At 46.2% G+C, this 21,653-nt stretch overlaps 2 protein-coding genes across 2 annotated transcripts; both read left to right on the top strand.

Annotated features, from left to right (window-relative positions):
* Window positions 1–433: 433 nt before the first annotated feature.
* Window positions 434–3,102, top strand: TBCC (tubulin folding cofactor C). Its single transcript, XM_015857405.2, has one exon. It carries the CDS (start codon window positions 583–585, stop codon window positions 1,603–1,605), a length of 1,023 nt encoding a protein of 340 aa, XP_015712891.1. The 5' UTR covers window positions 434–582; the 3' UTR covers window positions 1,606–3,102.
* Window positions 3,103–7,800: 4,698 nt separating this feature from the next.
* Window positions 7,801–19,624, top strand: PRPH2 (peripherin 2). Its single transcript, XM_015857357.2, has 3 exons — window positions 7,801–9,947; window positions 12,626–12,872; window positions 16,859–19,624. The coding sequence occupies exons 1-3, from the start codon at window positions 9,367–9,369 to the stop codon at window positions 17,093–17,095; spliced, it is 1,065 nt and encodes a 354-aa protein (XP_015712843.1). The 5' UTR covers window positions 7,801–9,366; the 3' UTR covers window positions 17,096–19,624.
* The last annotated feature ends 2,029 nt before the right edge of the window (window positions 19,625–21,653 follow it).

Here is a 21,653-nt window from a genome sequence, read left to right as displayed (position 1 = left end):
TAACAGCCACTGCCACATCCCGTGGAGCTGTGTGCGGACATCTCACCCTGCTCCGCCGCACGGACACCGCTCTGGCGGCCCCTCAGCCCCGAGCGCCCTGTGTTACAAAGCGCTGCGCTCACACCGCGGGCTCACAACAGCACGGCACCTGCCGTGCACACAGCTTGTCCGCGGTCACTCCGCTGCGGGAAGGAAGGCCGCGGAGAAGCGTATAAAGCACCACAACCGCATCCTCCAATAAGCCATCCCACGAAGCATCACGCGGGCCCGCACCCCGAGCCCGGGTCCCTCCGGAAAGCTCTGCGGCCGCGACCCTCCCCCCGCCCGGCTGCCGGCTCTGCCGCCTCCGGGCAAGGCTGGGAGCGCCCGAGGGCCGTGCGCGCGGCCGGCGGAGGGGAGGGGAGGAGCGGGCAGCGCGGCGCGCACGGAGGCAGGAGGAGAGCGGGCAGCACAACCCGCCGCCCGTTCGGGAAGCCGAGGCCGCACCCCGCGGCGCCTGGAGCCGGCACTCACCCCATCTCGCCGCACGGCAACGCCCCTTTAAAGGCCCCGCCCCTCCCGCCGGCCGCCGCGCAGCGCAAGATGGAGGCGGCGGGCGAGGAGCGGAGGGCGCCGGCCGCCTTCGTGGCGGCTGTGGGACCCGAGGCCGGCGGTACCGCGGTGCTGCCCGAGCGGCTGCAGCGGCGGGAGGCGGAGCGGCAGCGCGGCGTGGCGCGGCAGCGGGAGCTGAAGGAGGCGCAGGCGGTGCGGGAGGAGGGCAGCGAGTTCTTCGCCGCCGCCTTCGGCCGGGAGCGGGAGGCGGTGGAGGCGCTGCTGGCGGCCGGGCGGCCCGAGGAAGCGGCGGAGCGGCTGCAGGGGCTGCGGAAGCTGCTGACCGAGAGCGTGCGCTTCCTGGCGCCCTACGAGGTGCGGCAGGGCCAGGAAGCCGTGTCCCGGCTGCAGGCCGAGCTGGAGGCCCGGCGGCAGCAGCTGCAGCCCAAGAAGAAGTTCGCCTTCCGCAACCTGAAGAAAGAAGCGGCCCCGGGCGCCGAGCCGCGCCACGCCGAGCCCGAGGAGCCCGCCCAGCCGCCGGCCGCGGGCAGCGCCGAGGGGGAGTCGGGCGGGGCTCCGCTGTGCGGCTTCAGCCGAGCCGAGGGCCGGGAGCTGGAGCTGGGCCCGGCCGAGCTGCTGCAGCGCGACGTGGTGCTGGAGGAGCTGCGCGGCTGCCGGGTGCGGCTCCGCGGCAACCCCAACACGCTGCGGGTGCGCGAGTGCCGCGGCTGCACCGTGCTGTGCGGGCCCGTGTCCACCTCCGTGCTGGTGGACGGCTGCAGCGAGTGCCAGCTGGTGGTGGCCTGCCAGCAGCTCCGCACGCACCGCACCCGCGGCAGCCGCTTCTACGTGCAGGTGACCAGCAGGGCCGTCATCGAGGACTGCAGCGACGTGTCCTTCGCGCCCTACGCCTGGAGCTACCCGGGCGTCGAGGCGGACTTCGAGTCGTCCGGGCTGGATAGAAACAGCAACAACTGGAACCTGGTGGATGACTTCGACTGGCTGGCGAGCGACAGCCCCTCGCCCAACTGGAGCCTCATCCCCGAGCAGGAGCGGGTCAGCTGCTGGGACTGACCGAGCCACGGAGCTGCCGGCAACACGCCGATCTGCGGGTGGGAGGGATTCGCCCCTGCGGGCCGTAAAGTGATTGATTGCACGTGGTGCTTCAATGGGACTTACAGCCTGTGGCTGCCTCTTCTCCTTGAAAAATGCCACTGGGCTGTAGTTTACTATTACTAAATTTGCTGCTGTAATCTGTACGTATCGCTGTGGGGTTGGCCAACTACTGCAGTACCTCATTGCTGAATTTCTTTCATTAAGATGGGGCTGGGAGCACTGCTATTCATATGGCAGCAATCCTCGATTGGAGCCGCTGTGCTGCTGTCATTCAGCCAGGCAGAATCCAGGCTCCCTGCTAGTGCAAGCTGTAGTCAACTGAAAAGAGGGAATGCCAGATCCATCCCGTTTCTGTGGTGCTGCAGTTACAGACTGCTGTTATGGGTATGGGGGAGGGAGGTGTTCGGTGAAGCAGCAAATGGAAGTTTAAAGAGGGAGTTTGTACACGGGTGCTCTATGTCTGAGGTGAATCCTGGGCCACAACACGTCTGGGCCCCAGGTTCTGCTGTGTGGGTGACAGCTGTTAGTCAGAATTCTGTTTCAAGAAAAAGTTAATGCAAATATAACACTGTCCTGTTGTATTAATGATTGAAATGAAGCAGCCTCCAGAAGGTAGATAAATACTAAACAACAGCAGTCTCAAAATGTGTGAGAGGGAGCTGGCTCTGTCAACAGCACAAACCAGAATAAGATTACACTTGGGGTTACCCCTCAGGGCACACACTGCTGTATGCTGACAGACATCACACGTTGCAGGGCAGTGGTGCTCATGCACCTCCCAATGGTTGGTTTTCCTGCCTGCAGCCAGCGAGCTTTGCTGTGGGTGTAGCTCACAGCGCTGCCACTGACTATCACATGCAGTGCTGACAGAGGGACTTCATAAAACGTGACAACAGAGTATGGCATTTGGGTTCCAGAATAGCATCTTGGTGCACAGTTACTTTCCAAGTCCCATTTATTCACTCTTGTTCAATACCAGAAAAAAAATAGAATGATTGGGGGCGGGGGGGGTCTCTTTATAATGACCTGTTAATGAGCAGTGTGCAAAACCAGCCCCTTAGGAAGGAAATCATTACCTTGCTTAAGCAGCAGCTCTGAAGTTGTATTTAAGAACTCTGCCAAATATTTATGCTGCACTGTCACTGTATGTGCCTCTAACAGAGCAAAAATACTGGCTAATCTATTAAAACTGCATCACTGCTATGAGGAATACTTTAAGTTCTTAACTGCTTTGGGGCAACAGAGAAACTTAACCTGTTTTTTCAGCATATTTATTTAAAAGGGGATGAAAAAAGGGGTGATTTTTTAAAATGTTTTTTCCACAGTTTCACAGTTTTGTTTACTTTTGTTTGTACTTTTTATGAATGAACTGGATTTTGCATTTCAGTTTCTGGTTTGGGGTTGAGTTGTTTCTTCACTGTGCATTGACAGCATCATAAAGTCATTCAGAGGGAACACCTACACTCTTGCTTTCACATATACAGTGACCCTTTCCAAAGGTTGGCTATTGAGATCTCAGTTCACATGTACTTCACAAAGTACTTTTGTCAAACCAAAATTACTTAATAACGCCTCTCAGTGATGTGACTGCACAGCAGACTGCTCTATTTGCAGTTACCTCCTCTTGAGGGTTCGTCATTACTTCAGTCATACAGATTTGCTATCTGGATCTTGGTCTCCAGCACAACACAAGGCGAGCAAATCCAATCTCAGGCAGTGAGGATAATTGGTCAGCCACCTTTTTTAATGTAAATTCACAGTTCCATGTATGATAAAACACACAGCCAGGTAGTTGAACATCTGTGCACTTTCTGAGAAGGTAAAATTCATAACAGAATCATTTTAGGAGAAACAGACCAAACTTCTGAAGCCAATGGGCGTTAACAGTACTGTGTTACGTGAACACAAGCACTAGAAAAGCTTTGTTGAATATTCACACAGCCTGTGAATGTGCCAAACTGCAGCTTCTGGAAACCTTTTTAATGGAAGAAACGAATAGCCGTGTATCCCTACCTAGGGAGTGATCTGAGCACTGCCAGCTATCTGTAGGATAACTTCAGTTAGGGGAAATCACTGCTGTCCCTGAAGAAAGCCTTCATGCTAGTATGGCAGTGCAGGGCACGTTCACTCACCTGTGTGGTGTTTGCCAGCACTCTAAAGACATCTGCAGGAAGGAAAAGAGGACAGTTAAACAAGGCAAGCGAAGGAGGAGCCACCTCTATTTAAAATGCTTAGTCTGCTAGTAAACCAATTTCTTCTCACTATGTTGGGAACAATTTCTTTTAGCAATGATAGACTCTCATTTAATGTTTTGGAAATAGCATCTAGAGGATACTTTGGCATGTCTATAGAGTGTGGGGTTATCCAGACTGTTGCATTGGAACTACTTACTGAGCAAATACTGAACACTGAATGACTAAGAGCCGAATCTACAGTGCTTGCAGCTTGATTGTGTTCGTTTACCTTCTGCCATCAGAAAAATCACTTCCTGCTATTTTCAGGTAAGCCTGGAGTGGTTTATTCCAGAGGACTGATGATATCTTCAGTATGTTAGCAACAAAATGCACTCAGTGCCTGGTTTTACCAAGTCAGGAATTCGATGGCATCTTGTCTCTGTGGTGGAGCAGCTCATGCATGGTCCTGTTCAAGCAGTACGTGAAGATGTACCTGGAGCTGTCTGAGCAAGGCTGATTGCAGCAACGGACTCAGCTGCTGCTTTTTCCTCCTGAATCACGCTCCTCCAGCACCCAGAGGCAGAGCTGGGCACTGCTGGGGCAGCTCTGTTGGGAGCTGTGCCAGCCTGTCAGCATGCTCCTGGGTCAAGGAGACTCGCAGTCCTGGCTGGTCAGAGCTGCTTTGTGTCCCTGCTAATCGCAGCTTGCAGGAAGGAGAGTGGCACGCTGCTCCTCCTTCCCTCAGTACAATAAGCAATGCTGACACAAACTAAATAGCCTGACGGCCTCTCCTAGGCCAGAAGCTAGCATTGCTTAATGTCTTACCTATTAGAGCTTGCAAGAATCTCCCGATGCCTGTGGGGGAAAAAGCAATTGTATTAAGGAGACAGTGCTCAGCCATGGGCTGAGCAGAGCTGGTTTGTGACTGAGCAGATAGCAATGAAGTCAGGCTCACAGTCTAGCTATGGGGAATGTGAAAGCAGCATATCTGCTTCGAAAGAAAACTGATTTAATGCTACCTTGCCCAAAAGGAAGGCACAGAGCCTAAGACCTAATGCAAGGGAGAAGATGGAACTCAGAGGTTGTCTCACCAGGTAAGCAGGAACACCAAGAGTTGATTGCTGCCTGCAGGCAGGGCAAACACCAGCAGCATTCACACTGTTCCATCTTAGCACCTGCACTGTTCATAACATGAGACCAGAGCAACGTCTGCTCAAGATCTGTACTTCAGGTTTGCGTTTCATTACCACCAGAATAAACAAAGCACTTTAGAACCACACGTGCACAGAATTACTTTTGCTAGGCTTCAGAGGCTGAAAAACAAATGCCTGCTGGGGCCACGGTTATGAATACATCATGAGGATAATAAACACTGGCACAGTAAAGCTAGCTGTAAATTGGCCCTGAACAGAGGGCTCACTGGCAGAAAAGCAGAAAGTCTGAGCAGTACAAAGCACTGAAGCATGGAACAACAGAGAGTTGCAAGAGCAAACATTCTTGCAAAGCGATTTGGTTGGCTTGTCCTTCCAGACAGCTCCAAAGCAAGAGTTACTGCATTAGTTCACCACAGCAACCTTGCTCAGCTTTTAGATTTCATGTGCCCATGAACTAAATAAAACAGTTTAAAAAAGGCAGTGCTTCAGCACTGCACAGATCTATGAGTGTTCATATCTGTTGGCATATTGGGATATAGCACAGACAAATGGTGAGAAACCTTGACCCTAGAGAACAGAGAATTCTGCTTCTGTTTCCAGTGAGGGCAGCAGTGCATCTGGACATCCATCCTGAGTATGGGGTCAGTGCATTTCTGTCTGTCTCTCAGGTATCATTGCTTTGGTGCTTACCTCCCCACTCTTCCTTCCTTCTTTCCACCTGGCCTTCCCCACTTGTGACTGTGGTATCTTTTCCAGGTAGGTCCATCTGATCCACACAAGAAAGCTTATGTTCTACACTGCACTGGAAAGCCAGTTTCATCACCTTTAAGGAAAAAAACCTGTGCTACTTGGGGAATTTCAGCATTTGTATTCACAACCTGATCTAATTTGTCTGATTGACTTGAGGATCCATCTGTTTTGTTGAGATGTTTTCCAGCAGTGCCTACTGCGAGTCTTTTATAAGCTTCTTCTATTTCCCAACCTATTTCTCTCCTGTCTCTGCAAGTACAAACGCTGACTTATGACTCATTCTTTAGCAGTCAACTCTACTCTTTAAGCATTACAGCAATACAAGTAAATACTCATAATGAGCACCTCATGGGAAGCATGGTCTGCCTTTGAACCAGCATTCTACCCACACTGCAGATAAAGAATGGCTTGAAGTGCCAGAAACTGTCCAGAGTAAATCTATGCTGAAGACCCACAGTACACAGGGTACGTCACGCTGCCCTTTGGGACATACAGCAGTCACAACACGGAATTCAGCCACACACCTCTGTTCCCAGCTGATCTGGGATACTTTGTGAGGGATACATACAGCAAGCTACCCAGTTGCTTGCATGCACAGGAAGGGAAGTCACAAAACAGGCTTTTTCTGCTACCTGTTATTTATGTAACATGGTACAGCCTTGCAGCACCTTGCATCTTAGGGCTGCCCTTGAACACTCTAACAATCAGAAAGATCAGAATGGCAATAGAAGTGATGCAATAACAAATGGAAAGGTGTTACAAAGGAAAAGCACTCACCTGTCTCTGAACATCCAGGTTCACAGGGAAAATTCTACAAAGAATGATCTCCAGAAACAAATGTGTCCCTGATAGCAGTCAGCCCTTAAATGGGGTCTAGGAGAGGTGTAGCCAGGCTCCATCCCTTCCAGTCACACAGCTGAATTGCCTTCACCTGTGCTCCCACGGCTGACCAAGTCCTTTCCTCAGGTGCTCAATCAGTGGTTCAGGCCATGACTCAACAGTTCCTATACAAACACTGCATGGTTACAAATCCAAGCAAAACCACCAACTAGAGTGCATAAACACATTTCTTATCTCTACACAGTGACCTCCTATGATATTTAAAGCAGACACCTTCACCCTCGTGGTCAAAGCATCATAGAAAAAGAAGAGATACAACAAGAAAACCACCCATTTTGTATCACAGAGCAGAAAGATTAGGCCACGAGTTTTTTTGTTTTGCTTTTTTTTATCACTATACACTTGTGATATTAGCTTTAGGTTTTCAAGATTTTTCCAGGTGAAGTACCAGGCAGGAAATTCACCCAGTTAATGGTCAGTCTGAGCTGAGATAAAGGTTTTCAATAAGAGCAAAGAGCAAATAAAAACAACTTTATTTGCTGTATTGCTTACCCCACAAAACACTTCTCAATGATCCTCCCCATCACTTTTCTCTTTTCTATGTTGCTGTGCTAGAGCCAGCCCTCAGCTCATCAGTTTGATGAAGCTCATGTGTTGTTACTTCCATTTGGCATGAGCTAGAAACATCATCTCCACGCTTCCTAATTCCTAGCTTCATTTTCTGAAGGGAGCATAGCCAAAAATTCACTGTTACCAATCACTGGTAAATCTTGCAAGCATGGTGATTTGATAAATAGGAAGTTTTAACTACCATGAGCCCCAGGTTGGTATTGAACTCTTGACACTATTTAAATAAACAGCAAATTTCCAAATTGTTGTTGTTTTTATATTTCCCTGTGATAACTTTAAAGGAGTCACCTGAAGTCATAGAAGTCCTGAGCATCAGGTGAACCAGGGAACATCTCCCAGAAAGCATTCACCATTTGGGAGCAGCTTATTACAATTCCTTCTGTTGCCTGTGTGTAAGGAAAGGACTAAGACAGTAAATCTGGAGATACTATTGAGCCTTGAAGCATACTGTATGGGAACTGTTGAGTCATGGCCTGAACCACTGATTGATCACCTGGGGAAAGGAGCTGGTCAGTCCTGGGAGCACAGGTGAAGGCAATTCAGCTGTGTGAGTGGAAGGAATGGAGCCTGGCTGCACCTCTCCTGGACCCTGTTAAAGGGCTCACTGCCACCAGAGAAGGATCTTTGGTTGGAGATCCCTCCCTTGTGGAGTCTGTGAGCCTAGATCTTTGGAGATGGGTGTATTCTTTTCCTGTTTGTCCCTTTTGCCATTTCATTCCTGTATCACCTTTCCACCATGCTGATCTTTCCAATGTATGCTACATGTTCATACTTTACCACTCTTGTTCCTGAATTAATAGGAAACACCAGAGTATATAAAATTAAATTAAATCAGATTTATTGAGGGCACCTGAATGTTAGGTTATTAAGGCAGCAGGTGTTACCTATGCTCCTGAACTCTGAAAGCTTCTCAGTATCACAGTATCACAGTAGCTGCAGTGACACCAGGCTTACAGTTGCCGTGGGCAAGTTACTGTTTCTCATCTTATTAATTGCACTGCAGAATGTATTTCACTGTATTTCACAGCTGTTCTTCCATCTAGATGGGGAGGAGCATCAGGAAAGTCTGCAGCTTTATGTTCTTCATCACCACTTGAGCAGTTTCCAGTGTCTCAGGATATAAGGCAGCAACCAAGTAGTGCACATGGTCCCATGTAGCAGCAGGCTACAAAAGTACTTCTTTGGAGCACTGCACTCTTCTGCTCCCCTTCCTCCCAAGCAGACCTGACCCTGTGCTGGTAGCCGATGCCCTCACCAAGCCCTGGGGCTGCCCCTTTACCCTCTGCCTCAGCACCCACACCCTCACCCACCTGCCCTGCTTCCAGCCTTACAGGGCCAAGTTTTTCCTTGCTTGGGTCCATTTTTCCCTGCTGCAAAGCTTTTCCAAATAGGGTGTAAGGTTATTTATTGTGTTTCTCTTAACTTTTCCTTTCGCCTGGAGATTGTACAGAGCCTGAAAGTAAAGAGAAATGCCAGGTGTGGGTTTTTTAGGTCACTATAAACGACACGCTTAGCTGCTTTCAGAACACATAAGCCACGGGATGTCATCTGGGGTAAACAGGGGAGGCTGAGGACTGGAAAGGTGTTGGTATGAATAAATTGGGGTCACACAGAGGAACTGCACTTATGCATCCAAGCAGCTGCTTTTATCTCCACACCCTCTTCCCTTTTCCTCAAAGCATCCATATCCTGCTTGTAACAAAGATCTTTTTGTGTCGCTGGGTTTTCACATTCTGTCAGGCAGCCTATCATAAGAAAGCCCAAATCTACTCAATAGTAAAACGAGGGATTATTTCCACTCATCTGTTGACAGACATTTCTCCAAATTGGATCAAATGATTAAAGGTATTAGAATGACGTCTTGCAGATCCAGATCAAATCATTTGAAACCTTGAGACTGTCTCTCCTTTGCTTGGAAGGAACCACCAGAAATAGTTGTAGGTGCTAATTGCCCATTACTCTTACTAATGTGAATTTGTGAATTTGGATCTTATTCTACTTGCTTGAACCCGAGTGTGGGGAGCTGAAGATGGAGGGACCATGCAGCACTTCACTCTGGGCTGTGTCAGCCGGAGCTTTTCTAAACGCCTGAATGGTTCTTTCTCGAATCGCTTACACGGAAAAGAGAGGTCCAGGCTGCAAAAGGTTTCAGCGTCTCACGTATTGCGACGATGGCTCTGCTGAAAGTCAAATTCAACCAGAAGAAACGGGTAAAACTAGCCCAGGGACTATGGCTCATGAACTGGTTTTCAGTCTTTGCTGGAATCATTGTTTTTAGCATGGGGTTGTTCCTCAAAATTGAGCTCCGGAAGCGAAGCGAAGTGATGGACAATTCTGAAAGCCATTTTGTGCCCAATTCCTTGATACTGATGGGTATATTATCCTGCGCCTTCAATGGTTTTGCTGGCAAAATTTGTTACGATTCTCTGGATCCCGCTAAATTTGCCAAGTGGAAGCCTTTGCTGAAACCTTACCTGGCACTGTGCTTCTTCTTCAACATACTCCTCTTCTTGGTCGCTCTGATTTGCTTTCTCATGCGGGGCTCCCTGGAGAGCACACTGGCTCAGGGGCTGAAGAACAGCATGAAGTTCTACCGAGACACAGACACCCCTGGAAGGTGCTTCATGAAGAAGACAATCGACATGCTCCAAATCGAGTTCAAGTGCTGTGGGAACAATGGCTTCAAAGACTGGTTTGAAATTCAGTGGATCAGCAACAGATACCTGGACTTCAGCTCCAAAGAAGTGAAAGAGTAAGTGATTTAGCAGGGTTTGTATTGCCTTGTATCGTTATTTGGTCAGTGTTTTGCTAGAGAAGGGTGTGCTAAAACAGGTGCTGAATGGATACTTTTTGTATTTAGTGCTTTTCTTTTTTTATCTGTCCTTGCTTTAATAGGGATGTCAAATGTTCTCCTAGATTACTTTCTCATCTGCCAAATTCCTCTAACATTACACAGAATGTAAAACGAAATGTAGGGAAATATCCCACTCTTAATTGGTACAGTGTAAACAAACTCCTAAAATATTCTCTTGTGTCTTTTACATCTTTATAACTCTTTACATAGAGCCGATTCCCAAAATCAAGTGTGCGACTAACAGCAAAGTAGCAGAAGCCCACTATATGTAAAGGAGATCTCTGTGAGACCCAAGGTCCTGTTCAGAGGCTTCTAGATAGACACGGTCAGCACCACTTTTGGAATTCCACCTTAGATACTGGTAATTAATCTTCAGGACACAATCAGAAAGACCATCGCTTTAGCAATAACCTGTGTGCTTTATATCCTTCAGATTTAGAATTTCATGTTAAAATTCACTCAGTGGATTGCTTCAGCCCTGAGACGATTCAGAGCTGTCAGCATCTATTTATGTTCCCTGCTTTACATATTATCTCTTCTAGGAGTTGGACTCAATGATCCTTATCCCTTCCAACCTGAGATACTGCCATTCTATAGTCAGATGCATTTTATGTTTCCTCATGTACGAACAAATTCAGAATCAATACTCGTGCTGAACTTTTTAAACCTGATATGAAAATCTCACTATCTTCCTCTTTGCAAACCAGAACATATTGTTGAGCAGAAACACCATTGTGGCACTAATGTCAGTGTAATAAGAGGTATTAATCTCAAAATGAGCTTAGGCACATAAGCACAAGTGAAAAATAAATGTGAGAGCTAATGAACTTTTGAAATGAAGAGATGAATTCTTTGGGACTGGCGCTCATTAAGTGGGTACTGTGTGGCTACACAGAGGGGCCTTCTGCTTTTGAGGTATCCAGTGTATGTTAAAAATGTCTGAAGTAATGCTGAAAACAGCTTTGTGTACCTCATGGGATCCCTGTTTGACTGTATAAATGCGGTTTCATTTGTGTGCCTCTGCATATTGCTTTGCCGAGCTGGGTGGTCTGCTTATTTTTACAGTTCTCAACCAGGACAATATAGTGAAAACTCCTCCAGGGATAAGCTATTGCACTGCAGGGTTAGAACAGATACATTCACTACTTAATGAAGGAGTATCTGCGTTGTGAAGGTATGCCCATGGGTATAAATAACTTCTTAAAAGTGTAATAAGTTCACCTTGCCAGCATTATATGGAGATTTGAGAGCTGTATCTTAATCCAGCAGCAGTGGAAGGGCAAAGCACGGAGGGAAAACCAGGTTATACTGCCCTTATAAATTATGTCTTATTCAGGAATGAGAGTCATGGCAACTTCTTTGTGCTGCTGAAAAAGGGAAATAGAGCATTAAAAACCAATCCACAAGTAGTTGTTAATGAGGGAAATCAGAGTTTGAACCGCATGGTGAGGCATGATCTCTGTTCACGTTCCTGGTGGGGTGTCCTGGCCCCTTTCAGGTCAGTAGCAAAGTTCCCCTTATTTCAAGGGAAGTCTATCCTCTGCAAAGCAATTTTCATATTATTCATAGAGTGAAGGTCTGATCCAGTCTCTTTGAAACTGGTGGAGCATTCACACATCAGTGGGAATTAGACCCAACTCAAAGCATCCAGAGATAAAACCTGCATTTGGCATTTAAATGGATTTAGGTCATGACTGCAAAGAGGAATTTTGTCTTACCAGGCTTTTGCCATCATCTGCTCTTTATTACACAGCTTTAAAAAAAAACACTCCATTAAAAGCTACAAGCAACTCTCAGGCCTTTTTCCCCTTTCTAGATCAATGGGGCTCTCCATTCATTCTGTACCATTTTCTTAGTGAAATGATATTTATTGGAGCTGCAGCGCTCTCATAGTTTTCTCCTGTATTCTTGGTGGAACTACTCACAGCCTAAACATCTCGCGTCTTAACAGCTCAAGAAGGCACCAGACTAAATGGCTATCTATTGGGAGCAACCATGGTCTCAAATGAATTACAGCTGGGAAGCTCTTGCAAAGAATTCATGAATTCAGCACCTTGTAGCTGAAGTACATCTCGTGTTTCCAATACTGGCTGCCTTCTGTGGTCTGGATTAAATGCACGGCCCCTTCCTGGAGCTTCATCATGAAGAAGATATTAGATTTGCTGGATCAGTGGTCTAGCTGGTGGGTTACTGTGGGTCCTTTTCCAAGGTTACCTCCAGTGCTCTTTCCACCCTAGCTATGTTGTGATCACTCTTTTTCTGAACGCCTTTCATGAATTTTCTCTCTACTTTTCTTAAAAATTCAATTCTTTGAAGGAGCTCCCTGAGAGGGCATATGTCTCTATTTAACTATTCCATACCAAAGAGTTAAATATAGAGTCAGCATAGCCTTGACCAAAGCCACCTGAGGGGAATGGCGCTGAGTAAACAGGAGATGTGGAGAAATTGCACATCTGGGAAGCACTGAGGAAAATCTTCATTACCCTTACTTCATTTTCTCATTTGAGTTCGTTTTGGTGTATCTTTACATGTGCAAGTGTGTATTGATGCTTCCTTCTGCCCTTGCCTGCATGCAGTCGAATCAAAAGCAACGTGGATGGACGGTACCTGGTTGATGGCGTCCCCTTCAGCTGCTGCAACCCCAGCTCCCCGAGGCCCTGCATCCAGTACCAGGTCACCAACAACTCAGCTCACTACAGCTACGATTACCAGACGGAGGAGCTCAACCTCTGGGGCCGTGGCTGCCGGGAAGCCCTCCTGCACTACTACAGCAGCATGATGAGCTCCATGGGTGCTGTCGTCCTCCTTGTCTGGCTTTTTGAGGTACTCTGTCAGCATGGTAACGCTCACCCCTAAAAATTTGCTTAAAATACATCAATTATTCACCACCATGGTCAGGAAATCACAGAAGGTCCCAGGCTTAAGATGGGAAGGGAAGACTGGAAAGGGCTGAGTTTACAGTCCCATCAGGGCCTTGAATGTCCCCACAACCAGGGGAAAAAGCGAACCAGCTTTGTGCCTGATGCAGAGCACTGGGTGGGGAGTGTGAGAGCTGAGCTCTCCAGGTGCATTATTTCTACCTGTGTCACCCTAATGGGGAATAGAAAGTGCTCAGAGCAGCGTACCAGAGGGAGATGGCTGAAAGTTGTGGAGTACAGAGTGGAATTAAGGGTTTTATATGATGATAAAAATAAAACCCAGAGCCTTGTACAGTGTCCAGCTTCAGATCAGCATTTGGTTTAAGGTTCTCCATCAGCTTTGTCTGCTATTTTTGATCACAAGATGGAATTTTGGCAAAGCAGGCAGATCAGTTTTGTTTTAGTCTGCTATCAGTTACCTCAGTGTGTGTGCAAACTGGTGCTGACATGGGCACCATCACCTGGAGTGCAGCTTTGTTGATAAAATATTGTTTAGTTGATGTGCTTGAGGAGAGGGCAGCTCTGCTGTACATGAAAATCAAGAGATCCAAAACTCGAGCGCTGAATTGCACAAAAATGCTGTGAAAAAATCATGAGCAGAGCCTGTAATACACCTCTGCTGCCTCCTGGGAGAGCAATGATGGTGATAATGTTAATAGCAGCAATAAAAATACTGCATTTTACTTCTAACTTTTCAAATTACACCCTGGCAGCATTTTCAACCTGTGGAGTAATGAGGAATATGATCTTCTCTTCTTTTTCCTTCATCTTTTTTGAAATAAAAGGTGAGATTTTTTTTCAGGTAATCAGAGGATCCTCCAGGCAAAGCTTTATGGAGCTCTCACCTGCACTCACAGGCCTGAGTTCTATTAATTGTCCTTCTGGGTATTTATGACTTGCCTGATATTCCGTATCAGGAATGGAGCCATATTTGGGTCTCAAACTTCTGCTGTTTGGGGGAACTTTGGAGGGAGGAAGCAAAGCAGGAAGCAGACACCAGTTTGCCCTCTCTTGGAACACAATTGCTTTCTCTAAATTGCAGTTTGGATTGTAAATGGTTTTGTGCTGAGCTGTGGTGCAGCAGAGAACCGGGGCTCTTGGCAAAGGTTGGGCTCCAGCCTCATGAGGGTGTGACATGGGGAACAAACCCCAAGGACCCTGCCAGTGAGATCAGGCGGTGGGAAGTGTGGCAGGGTCCTAGAGAGATGTCCTCATGGCTCTTACCTGCACGTTGCGAGATGCCAGAGCACCACTGGGCAGGCTGTTGGGTCTCAAGTTTCTGCTGTGAAGTATTAAGACCTCTATTTGAAAAAAAAAAGGCAGGCTGTCATGTTTTCTGGAAGTGTATAATTATCCACATGCTGCTTTTACTAGCAAAGCTGTAGGATTCCCTGGAGTGACGGTCAGTCATGAGGGTGACAAAAAAAGATCATACTGTGCCCTGGCTAAGCCGCCTCAGGCTAAAACCTGGCAAACAGATGGGCTTGGCTGCAGAAGGTCAAGCAGAGCAAGCTCAGCCATCTTAGTGACTTCCTGAGACAGAAAGAGGAAACTAGGGGGTTGAAGAGTGCATTTCTAGAGCAATGGTGAGAAGGCTGGTTCTCCAGACAGTTTGTTGGCCAGAGGAAATCATCACTCTGCAAAACTGGGCTTGCTTTGGGATGTCCTTCTCTTCTGAATTGTGATTAAGCACAGATCTACAACTCAGAGCATCACAAACTGAGTGGGGTCAGCAGGGACCTCCAAGCCCCCTGATCAAGCAGGGCCACCTAGAGCAGGTTGACCATCACCTTCCCCAGTGGCTTCTGAAAATCTCCAAAAACTGAGACTCCAAAGCCTCTTTGGCTTAGTCACCCTCATGTTAAAATAGCTTTCCCTCATGTCAGGATGGAACCTCTGGTGTTTCAATTTGTGCCCGTTGCCACTTGTCCTGTCACTAAGCAACAGTGAAAAGAGCCAGGCTCCATCTTTGCACCGTCCCTTCGGGTATTTATATACATGGACCAGATCCTGCCGAGCCTTCGTTTCTTCAGGCTGGCAGGCCCAGGTCTCTCAGCCCTTCCTCACAGGAGAGGTGTTCCAGTCCCTCAGTCATCTTCATGGCCCTACACTGGACTCTCTCCAGTCCACGTCTTTCCTGTATTGGGGAGCCCAGAACTGGACCCAGAACTCCAGGCAAGGCCTTACCAGTGCTGAGGAGAGGGGAAAAAGTCACTTCCATCCACACACTCACAACACTTTCCTAAAGCAGCCCATGGTACCATTAGCCTTCCTTGCTGCAAGGAAACATTGCTGACCAGTGTTCAACTCGATGTCTAGCAGGACTCCAAGGTCTTCTTCTGCAGAGCCGCTTTCCAAAAGGCAAAAAGCAGAGCTTTTCCAAAAGCCAGCCTGTACTGATGCCTGGGGCTGTTCCTTCCCAGGTTCAGGACTTTGCATTGGTTGAACTTCAGACTTGCTGTCCGTTTCTTCAGCCTTTCATGGTCCCTTAAAGTACTTCTATAAACAGAGGCCAATTCAAACTATCTCTACAAAGCTGAAGCATGCTGAGGCATTAACATACATTTCTGAATTAACAGAGAAGTGCAGCTGCCATTCATGATTTCTCTGAGAATGTGATAGACTCAAGAATGGAAAGCAATGGGGCTATAGGAAAGTTATCTATCTGCATTGGAGGTTCAGGATAAATAATTTACAACACAAATTACTTCTGCAAAACTGGATGTGGGAAATGGTTTAGCAGATAGTTGTCTCTTAACTTGCTGGACCCTCTTCCCATCCAGCAGAGGAGGCAGGTTCAGGTCAGAGGCTACAAGAGCTGAAGCACTTAGGACTGCTTTTAGCAAGCCTCTTAAGCCTGGGAACTCAAAATCTTTCTGAGTATGACTTTTAAGAAAAGGAAGTCTTAAAATGAGAGAAAATGTCATAGAATCTCATTTGAAGGCAGGTCTGCTGGTCCCTTCAATGTAAGCAGTTTCCTTTTTGAAGCAAGACCATATTTTGTGACTAATTTCTCTCCAGGAAGCCTGAGAGTATGATTAATTACACTGCCAAGTAGTGGGACTTAGTAAATCAGTCACAAGGGAAAGCTACTGCTGACATACAGTGAGGAGGCACAGGTAGAGAACAACATGGAGACCACCTTTTAGGTCCAATCCTATTAATATATTAATCTTTACCTGCAACAACCATCCATATGGAAGTTATTAGCCTCATTACTGTCAGCAGGAAAATAGGGGCTCAGAGTGAAGGGAAGATGCCAGATGTTAAAATCCAATGACTAGTAAGATGTAATTTATCACTTCTAGTGGCCTTTATAGGAGGGTGCTTCAGTTGATTCACACCACTGTAGTATTAGGTAGATTCAGAACAAAGTAGGACTGTCTCCAGATTCAGAGCTATGAGAACCTTTTTGAGGACCAAGGAATCAAGGAGGTTGCTTGATTCATCCTGACAGGATGAGAAGTTGCTTTTGGATACTGGAGTACTTGATGAAGTTTGTTTGTTTGGCTGAAGTCCCTTTTGTGGCCTTGAGTGAAGACAGAAAAACACAAACATCTGCAAATGCTGAGTGCAGCCAATGATTGCTTTTGTCTTCCACAAGTTTGGAGGTGCTGATCACACACGGACAGCACAACCAGGATAAGAAAGTTAAGGAATAGTCCACAGGCTTGCCCAGTGCTCTGTCTTAAAAGAGTCTAAAAGCCAGATGTGAATTTTACATTTATCCGTGCAATGGGTCAGAATCACAAACATCCCAATGCATTGTTAGGAAACCGGCAGCTTTAGCAGGGTGAGCACCGTCCTGCTGATAGCAGAGGTCAGCAAAGACATAAACAAGGATAGGAAGCCTTTCCTGACCGTCCCTCTCTTTTCCATTGCATGGCGCAGATGTCTGTGATGGTTGGCTTGCGTCTTTTGCACACCTCTCTGGAAAGCATCGCAAATCCTGAAGACCCCGAGTGTGAAAGTGAAGGGTGGATTCTAGAGAACAGTCTGAAAGACACTCTGAAGTCTGCATTGGAGAGCTTGAAAAAGATTGGTAAGTTCAATCAGGTGGAAGCAGGTGCCGAAGGGGCTGAAGGAGAAGAAGCTGGGAAGACTCCAGCCATCACAACAGTCAGTTGAGCTTCTAAATGATGCGAACTCTGATCAAAGAGGAATGAAAAAACTGAGGATTGGGTATACCTGCTTTTTGAAAGCTATGTATCAACCATCAGAATGCGCGTTTCTACACATGCTATTTTTTTTTATTATTGTTATATACAGAAGGATACAGCATAGTGCACCTTGGGATGATGCATTTATCCACTCAGTGAGTACACCATATTCATAACTTCTGGGGGGAAATGACCCCCCTAGGACTTTCAGTACTCACGTGTTCCCTTACCAGGGACTGCTAACATTAAAAAGAAATCATCATAATCGTTGGCACCACACTGATCCATTCCATCTTATTTTGAAATCAAAAGTGGCATTTGAAATGTTAGTATTTTTTTCTCAAGTTGGCTTACCATCATGCTTAATGTACGTTAACCTATAAGGACAAATGTCTTGGTTTTCTGGAGAGTAACACGTTAAAAGTCAAAGGAAGAATAATATCCAGAGCTGTATATAATAACTTAGTGTTTTGACAGACCTCTCATATCATGTGTTTTTTTGTTGATGTGCTAAGCAATGGTATTTTCTGCTGTATTAAGATGTACTTCATAGAACAAAACGTTATTCTGAGAACTTAAGTACTAAACAAAAGTCGTAACTTAAAGAACAGAGCGAGCATGAAAACAAGACCAAGGTAAGATTTATGGGTTTTGTTCTTGTTGTTTTCTTTTTTCAGTCGGTATATCCTCAATGTATCCTCATTGTAGATTTATGCTTTACCTTGTACTCAAACAAGCAGAAGTTTAGGAGATTTCCTCAGGTAGTGGGTGGAACCAATGCTATGAGCATGTGCCAGTCAGGGCTATTCTGGGTGTCTGTAAATACATAATCTCATAGCTTTCTCCATGGTATTCAAGCCCAACTACTTCTACATCTAAAATTAAAAAATTTTAAAAATTAAAAAAAAAAAAGAAAAAAGAAAAAAAAATTAAAAAGAGGATACTTAGAACAAACACTTGAACTGTTTTCCAGTGTCATAGCAAATGGATCCCATTCATTGGTAAGTACATCAAGCCTCAAACTTTGAGGCTGGAGAAATGTAAATTTAAATCTGCCCCCAGCTTGAAAACTTCGCAACCCTTGTTTTCCTTCATCAGTGACCGAGTTCCCTTCATTGTATCCTACAAGTCAAAGGGAAAGTATGTTTTGCATGTGCTGCCTGTCTCCAAACATTGGTTATAGATGGAGGACCCTGTTTTAATACATAAAATTGCAATAAACCATGGGAAGCTTGCTGTGGTACACATCCTTCAGTAAAGGAGCAGGACATCATCTTGAGTCTTCCTACAGCTGCCAGATAAGTTCAGCTAAAGGGAAAGAAACCAGAGAGAGCAAAAGCTGACCTTCCTGTTCCGCACACCACCATCCCTCAGCTAAGAGACAGACTCCACACTCAGGTCTTGCTCTGCTGTGCAACACTTCTACTCTTCTGTGGTGCACCTCAGGGAGTTTTCTCAGCAGGTCCCGTCCACTGGCTGGTGGCCGTTCTTCAAACCAGCCATGTTTGTGGCTGCCTGAGCATTGCACAGCTCCTTGGTTTTCATTCTCAGTTGTTTGTGCTCTCACTCCAGCGGCACTGCAGAATTACAGCTCCTCTGGCTTTTCAGAGTGATACGCATTTCCTCCTAGATGGGCAGACCAGTCCATGACAGGACAGGTAGGAATGTATCCATGCATCAATCTGGGGTCTCTGTCCCAGGGGCCAAGCTGCTTCAGGCCACCTGCATGCAAGGCTCGAATTTGACAGGTATTTATGGCACACTTTAATTTTTTGAAAGCTGATGACAGCTTTAACCTTTAGTTACAATAACAAAGAAAAAACGCAAAGCCAACTCTGAAGTACACATAAGAGCAAATGGAAAGAGGGGACCAAGCTAAAAGCCAACTTGCTATTCACCACAGCCTATCGTTGATTGCTTTGCTGAGGGAAACTGCACAGCAGAACTGGGTAGAACAGAGCAGTTGCTTTCTTCTCGGTGAGAAATCCATTCAACCAGCCGCTCGTCTCAGCTGGCCCGTGAGAGAAGAACAAGGTTTCAAAGGGTGTGTGACGCAGCCCCATTTGGCTGAGAAGAGCTTTTTGGAGGAAACACATTATGAACAGGGGCTGCATTACAAGGATTACAGTTTTTCCTTGTGAAGCTTCAGTGTGCTGTGATCCACACAGGTTATTTGGCCAGACATCAGGTTTTTCAGAGAGATCTAGATCTATTGCTGTCTTAGAAATTCAGTTTAGGATGTTACTTTAGACGAGACTCTGCAGTTGTTTGTGGTCTCCATCCTATTCAGTTTGTTGCTAGGGAGGCAGATTGTCAGATTATCACTTTGACACCACCTTGGAGAAGCCAATTCCAAGAGCAATGCTGTCACTGCATAAGTTGGGTAGAGACCATCTGAGGGCGGGTTTATGAAGAATAATACTGGGATTGGGGTTTTGTGCAAGTAAGAACCAATATATGTATGCTCACACTGTCTAAAATAAACCCTCTTTAATGAAGATCTCTGTAACATCTCATGATTATTACAGAATTGTAATATGGCTGTTTTGTAAAATATTACATGTAATATATCATTGATTCAATCTTTAATATATTTTCTTGTGGCACAGCAAATGCTGTTCTAGATGAAGATATCTCCGCTGCACGCAAATGTCAGTTTAGGTATTAATGTTCTATTGCAAGTAGAAAACCTCTTTAAAGAAAATATTTAAAAATACATTCAGTTTAATACAGGTTTGTCTGATTTGCATTACTACTGACTTTTTGCTTCCACGGTCATTTTCTGGCCCATTTAATGTGTTCTTATTGGGAAGTTTTCACCTTTACAAAACAGCTCAGAGAAAGCAAAACTTCCCCTTGCCTTGTTCCAAGCCAAGCTCAGGATGTACAGATTGCCTTTTCCTTTTACTAGAAGCAGACTTTGCCAGAGCAGTTCAGCGTCCTTTTTTCCAGTGCACCAGAATTATATCATCTTCACAGGCCTGCACTTGTAGAAGTGCTCAGCATCTTCAGGATCTTTGGCAGTCATCTCAGCTGGGTTTGTAAACCCCTATTTTCCCCCCTCAATCCCAACCTATGGCAGACATTCAGAAGTAAGCGCTGCTACAGTTTAAACTTGCTCCTGAATCCAATGTAGCCAGATGTGCCTGAAGCAATCCCAGAACTTCCTGGGCACTGCCCTGATTCTCAAATGAACTTCAGAAGGATGTGAGCTTAATTTGTACGATCTGGGACATTTCTTTTTGGGGGCTTCCATATGGGTTACTGGCTTCAATCTCAGTACCCAGATCTGAGAGCCAGCCCAAGGCCTTGAAGTGCAAATTGTTGAGAAATATCCTTTATTTTAAAATATACGCCTGCACATGAAAAACATTTGTTCGAACCGACACAGAACATTCATTAAACGCTTTAAAGGAGAAAATATAAACAGCTTCCTTAAAGCTATTAATTCCTAAGTAGCCTTAATACAGCTGATGAGATTAGCCTCCATGCATTACATGAGCTCGGACATTTTGTAATAGCGGCCAAAGGCACGCACGTGGCTTAGCGAGGAGCATGGGGCTGCTGCACTGAGCTCTGGGTATCCCTCACCAGCAGGCAGGGAAGGCTGATAGAAGAAAGAAGATGGGAATTCCAGCAAAACTCTTTCCTTCTGCCTGGTACGTATGTTCAGGTTAAGAATAAGGAAGTACTACATGTCCCATGATCGATGCAAAATGGGGACGGATCACAAATGTAAAGAGCATTATTAGAGATTAGTTAATTAAGAGATAAGGACAGAAAAATAGAATGGTGTCATGTGGTAACAGCCCCCTGCGGGACACTGAGGCTTAGGCAAATGCGTTTATTTATGGGAACAGGAACGCAGCCATATCAACAAAATCTGCAGCTTTGCACACATTAAACTTCTTTGTTTGTTTGGTGATATGAGATCTGTGCTGCTGGGTGACTGACTCAAATACAACAGCTCTTCCCCAGCCATTTTGCAGCCCTGGGCCTGGCAATCCCCATGGAGCCCTTGGCACCACATAGTGCAGAATGAGCCCTACCTCACCAACAGCGTGTTCCTGCCACGAGTCACCAACTAAGCTCATTATGAGGTTCATTTCCAAACCCTGGCACAATCTTTATTCTCAGAGCCATTTTTTCCACAGCAAAGGCAAGCTTGAGGATCAAAGGCCACAGGAAAACTCAGAAACCCCCTCATAGGCATAACACTGCTGTGTGCATTCAGGGCAGCTCATTCACCTGCCAACCTGTCCCTAGCAAGCAGCCCCCACATGCAAAGCTTCCTCGCTATGAATTGCTTTCAGCCTTCCCAGGTTAAGCTGTTTCCTATGAGAAGAGGCAAATGCTTTCACAAATGAGATGAGTTTTCCCATTAACACCCATGCACTGTCTGGCACAAAGAACCAAACTGAAGAAGATAAGAAACCACAGGTGCAAAGCACAAACAACTTCACATGTATGAACCTGGCATTCATTGTAAAAATTAAGAGAGGAAATAAAATTAATCCTATAACGTT

This window comes from Coturnix japonica, chromosome 3 (genome assembly GCF_001577835.2).
Source record: "Coturnix japonica isolate 7356 chromosome 3, Coturnix japonica 2.1, whole genome shotgun sequence".
NCBI classification, from domain to species: domain Eukaryota; kingdom Metazoa; phylum Chordata; class Aves; order Galliformes; family Phasianidae; genus Coturnix; species Coturnix japonica.
Note: the sequence above shows the minus strand (reverse complement) of the source record. Positions and strands in the feature narration are given on the sequence as shown.

Bases quoted from the DNA above. Each gene is read 5' to 3' on its own strand.
- TBCC (XM_015857405.2), top strand. From the start codon at position 583: ATGGAGGCGGCGGGCGAGGAGCGGAGGGCGCCGGCCGCCTTCGTGGCG.
- PRPH2 (XM_015857357.2), top strand. From the start codon at position 9,367: ATGGCTCTGCTGAAAGTCAAATTCAACCAGAAGAAACGGGTAAAACTA. The intron at 9,948-12,625 runs GTAAGTGATTTA...GCCTGCATGCAG, and splicing joins AGCTCCAAAGAAGTGAAAGA to TCGAATCAAAAGCAACGTGG. The intron at 12,873-16,858 runs GTACTCTGTCAG...TGCATGGCGCAG, and splicing joins TCCTTGTCTGGCTTTTTGAG to ATGTCTGTGATGGTTGGCTT.